Source organism: Sprattus sprattus (assembly GCF_963457725.1).
Source record: "Sprattus sprattus genome assembly, chromosome: 3".
Taxonomy (NCBI): domain Eukaryota; kingdom Metazoa; phylum Chordata; class Actinopteri; order Clupeiformes; family Clupeidae; genus Sprattus; species Sprattus sprattus.
The window spans coordinates 147,501-152,500 of NC_137922.1; the positions used below are offsets into that span (position 1 = coordinate 147,501).

Here is a 5,000-nt window from a genome sequence, read left to right on the forward strand (position 1 = left end):
TTACCTAATTGTGACATTTTCATTCTCAAGCTTGATGAAAAATATATAATCAATCGCTCACAAGTAGCATTAGTGACCTAACATCAGCTCGTGCTCCTCAACAGCAGAGAATCCCTTCATGGGGAGATTATCCCCCCAGTCTCCTTAAGCCAGGGGCATGGGGATGGCCAGTGGGACTGGAGCCCCAAAGCCTCAGAGCCTTTCCCTTTCTCCCGAGAGTGTGACCCAGTTCCTGTGTTAAATGTGAGAATCCCTGCCAAGTCGGCCCAGAGTTCCCCTGAGTCATCAGTGGTGCGGCCGCCAGGTGGAGACTGTTGGTACTGCTTGTGCCGAGAGGAGCCCCACACAAAGGGCCTGATTTACTAACAGGATTGCGCCCATTTCTGGCGTAAAATAGCGGTCGTAAACATAAAACGGTATTTACTAAGGGGGCGCATTTGAGTAGAGTCGCATATTAACGCTTTGAGGGTGTGTACCTGCCAACAGGTGGGATGGCACGGAGACGTGGGTGGTAACGTAGGCGTGAAGCGCAATTTAATGGGAGGAGTGTGCCTAATGATGTATTGCGTGGTATTTACTAAACTGCCTGGCAAGCGCACAACTCTTATTTGCGCGCTAATTCTCCGCCTCATAAAAGCACGTCTTAACCAGGAAGCACATTTCCATTGAATCTGGCAGCAGTGATAAGAGCAAGGCGAAGAAAGGAGACAGAGACAGCGCACAGAAATATTTTTTTCAACTCGTATAACACATTTTCAGTTAAGCGAACCATAAATCATTAGACGGTACAGGTTAACCAGCCACGCAATACTTCAATTACTGGACCAGATCAGAGACGAAATCGAACCCTCCACCCTGCGATCACATTCCATTCCATCAGTTGTTAAACTCAGGACAACATTACAAATGTTGGCATCGTATCATTTCAAACAGTTATAGCATCAGCAGTTGGTATATCTCAGCCTTCACTCAGCCAAATATTCACCCAGGTGCTCGACGCATTGCTACGGCGCACTGGTCAATATACATTTCCCCACTACGATAGCTGAAATTAAACTTTCCGAACGTAATTGGAGCCATTGATCATACCCACATGCAAACAGTCCCACCTTCAATCCACGAACACGTTTACCGAAACAGAAAGCACGCATATTCAATGAATGTCCAGGTCATATGTGATGCAATTGCCAACATGACCATTACTTACGTGGTAGTGGTCTGTCCATGACAGTTGTATCTTCCGGAATAGTGCCATCTATCCATGATTGAGCAACGGTGATTTTGGAGAGGCCTGGCTACTTGGTAAATGTATTTGTTTCAGTGGGGATATATTGTAGTGAACCCATGTCCCTTGTAGAACGTATTAATCTTGCCATGTACACATCTGTATTGTTATAATAGACAGTTTATGCATTAATGCCACCAATAGCATATTATTTACAGGCAATTTCTCCCGTCTTTTAACTGTGCGCTAAATAATGATTGCCCAGCGCTGATCTGGCTTGATAAATATCACGGTAAATGCGGGAAAACACTGTGCGTTAATGTGCGCCTGGCAAAGGCAAATCAATGTTAGTAAATCAGGCCCTTTAAAGGGCGGAGTAAGCACACAGTGCCCAGCGCAGATGTGGTTTGATAAATAACACGGAAAATGCGCAAAAACACTGTGCGTTAATGTGCGATCGCAGATTAAGCAGCGCTCGCATGTTAGTAAATCAGGCCCTAAGTGTGCTGTGGAGTAACCGAGAATGTGTGTGTGTCAATGTGTGTGTGTGTGTGTGTGTGTGTGTGTGTGTGTGTGTGTGTGTCTGTGTGTGTGTGAATATTTGTGTGATTCCTCAGGGTCTGCCAAGACATCCCCCTACTTCATAAGGTCTAGCTCTTCGCCTACGAGAGAGGAGGCCAGAAGATCACAGGTGAGACAGTGTTTCATTGCATTGGTGTATGTACCAGAGGGTGAAACCATTCATTCACTCATCAATATCCTGTTGCATTGGTGTATGTACCAGAGGGTGAAACCATTCATTCACTCGTTTATGTGCCTGTTGCATTGGTGTATGTACCAGATGGTGAATCCACTCATTCACTCATCAATATCCTGTTGCATTGGTGTACGTACCAGAGGGTGAATCCATTCATTCACTCGTTTATGTGCCTGATGCATTGGTGTATGTACCAGAGGGTGAATCCATTCATTCACTCATCAATATCCTGTTGGCACATGTGTCTGTGTATGGTACTCGTATTGTCTCCCTCTGTGTACGTCTGTGAATATAGTTGCAAGCATGCTTGAGTGTAAATCTGTACACATGACGGGCACATAAACCCATTCTCAGCCTTTGCCACGTGCTCCCCTCCTCCCTCCTTCACAGCACTCCCAGGTCTTCTACGGCGACGATCCAGGCCCGGGTCCCTACGACTCCTACAGGGTCTACCTGTCCTCTCCGCAGGGCTTTGATGACCCGTACCTTGACGAGCCGGTCCACTTCAGCGCCTACGCCACGCAGCCCACCTCTCTCCACAAGCCCATCACCAACTACGTGGACTTCTACTCCTCTGCCCGCAGGCCTTCTTACCGGGCCCAGCAGTACCCCTCCTCACCAGACTCATGGGTGTAGGGAGAGGGTGTGTGTGTGTGTGTGAGTGTGTGTGTGTGTGAGAGTGTGTGAATGCACGTATCAGAAAGGGGGAGGTCTATAGGCATGTGTGTGCATGTGTTGTGTGTGAGTGGTGTCTCTGTGTGTGTGTGTGAGAGAGAGAGGGGGAGAGAGACAGAGAGAAAAAAAGAAATGGGGAAAGGTCTACCTATCTGTGTGTATGTTTGTTGAAGAGTGAGTATGTGAGGGATAGGTGTGTGTGTGTGTGTGTGTGTGTGTGTGTGTGTGTGTGTGTGTGTGTGTGTGTGTGTGTGTGTGTGTTGTGTGTGTGTGTGAATGTGTGTGTGTGTGAGTGTGTGTGTGGTGGGGGGGTGTGTGAATGCACATATCAGAAAGGGGATAGGTCTATAGGCATGTGTGTGCATGTGTTGGTGCGTGAGTGTTGTGTGTGTGTGTGTGAGTCCTTAATCAACTTGAATGGAAGTCCTTGTTTTCTGATACAGAGACTGAATGTGAGCCAAAGAAAGAGATATAGAATATTATCTTTTTTAATTTATCATTGTTTTCTATGAAATATAAAGAGTGTGTTTTAGGAGAGTGTTATTTACATTTTTTTTATTTATGTGCGTCTATTGTCGCATGGTCAGGACAAGGGTATGCTTGTGTGTGAATGAATGTGTGTGAGTGCACGCGCGCACACGCGCGCGTGTATGTGTGTGTGTGTGTGTGTGTGTGTGTGTGTGTGTGTGTGTGTGTGTGTGTGTGTGTGTGTGTGTGTGTGTGTGTGTGTGTTGTGTGTGATTGTGTTTGTGTGTGTGTGTGTGTGTGTGTGTGTGTGTGTGTGTGTGTGTGTGTGTGTGCGTGTGTGTGTGTGTGTGTGTGGGTGTGTGTGGGTGTGTGTGTGTGTGTGTGAGAGAGAGTGTGTATTAGATAGGAGTATCCGTTAACCAAAAATCTATGGAGAACTCTAATCTGTGAAAAGAGTAAGACATATAATGATATTATGTGCAAATGAAGTGGTGTGTTCTCATGTTGTGTCACTATGCTGTAACTATACTGTCAAGATATGTTTGTGAGTATGTGTATGTGTGGTGTGTGTGTGTGTGTGTGTGTGTGTGTGTGAGAGAGAGAGAGAGAAAGAGAGAAAAAGAGTGAGAGAGAGAGAGTTGTGTGAGTGGGTGTAAGTGTGAGTATTGTACAGTTGTCATTTAATGTTGACAAATATATATCTAAATATAACTTAAGTCTATCACACATTGTCTGCAGTGGAGTTCTGCTGAACACTCGTGTGTGTATTATGTCACAGAGGTAGAAAGCTATGGAATATAAAAAGAGACTTTATGGAGATATAATGAAAAAAGAGAAGCTGTTATCACAACAATGTCCAAGTGAATGAGATGGAATAAAGTGACATTTGTTTTTCTAACAAACTGTTTCATCATGCTGTCATCATTTCATCTTCTTGCCTACCATTGTTCATCTCCTGATGGCAAACTGTTCAATTACCATTTATATGCAAGGAAAAGTACAAATAGGCTGATTATGAAATGAACAAAAAGAGTTTATACTGAGGTGGTTTTACATGGTAAAAACGTACGATGATTATTTCCCAAGAAAAGTGTCCTGCAGAGACAGATGTTCACGTTCCGCTTTTGTTATTCGGAATGAGAGACCTTGTATTAGGTCAAAGAGGCCACATGGTGTCAGCGTTGAGGCAACATATTCACCAAGTTTTCTTGGTTTGTAGATTTCTAAATTTTGGGATGACACAAATTAGTGTCCATGTCCTGTCCGCGATGGCAACAAATTATAAAACCAAGCAAGATGAATAGCAATGGTAATGAGCAGTATGATTATTCCGATTATATTAAGAAGTCTCGTCTCCTTTATGCACTGCTTTTGAGTAAGTTCACCCATATAGTTGTATGGCTCAGTTGTACAGGTGGGTGTATTCAAAAACCTTCCAGTACTCATCACTGAGCGAGCGGTAGTAGACCCCTCCTTATGGTCCCTCCTGCCGTGACCTCACACAAGCCTCGTCAGTGAGCGAGGGAGCGAGTGAGGAGGGTTTGTAACTCCGCTGCCGAAACTCCACACAAGACCCCATGCGGAAAGAAGCGCACTGAAAACTTTGTCACTGATCGACTTCTTGCTCCTTTAGTGCGGGTAGGCTACGCCATTTACTTTACTACTCTTAAATGATTTTAGAAGGTGAAACAGACTTTTTAAACAAAATCCATATTCAGTTAGTAGCTACTAAAGGTTCTCTGCCGCTTTGGTTCAGAAACCCATTATTTGGGTAATGTTCTTAGTACTTCAGATAACACATATCAAAAAGTAACCTCTAGTTTACAAATATTAGTAGTTTTATTGTTCTAGTGTGTTGTTTTACTTATTGCAACA

The 5,000-nt window shown here is 44.3% G+C and overlaps 1 protein-coding gene across 1 annotated transcript in view; it reads left to right on the plus strand.

Annotated features, from left to right (window-relative positions):
* The window catches only part of pkp4 (plakophilin 4), a gene marked incomplete at both ends in the record, with an annotated part of 51,492 nt that extends 48,874 nt beyond the window's left edge, over positions 1-2,618 (plus strand). The window contains 2 exons of the mRNA XM_080834916.1: positions 1,843-1,916; positions 2,373-2,618. Of these exons, the coding sequence (XP_080691042.1) occupies positions 1,843-1,916; positions 2,373-2,618 (320 nt within the window). The remainder of the gene's footprint in view (positions 1-1,842; positions 1,917-2,372) is intronic.
* Positions 2,619-5,000: the final 2,382 nt, after the last annotated feature.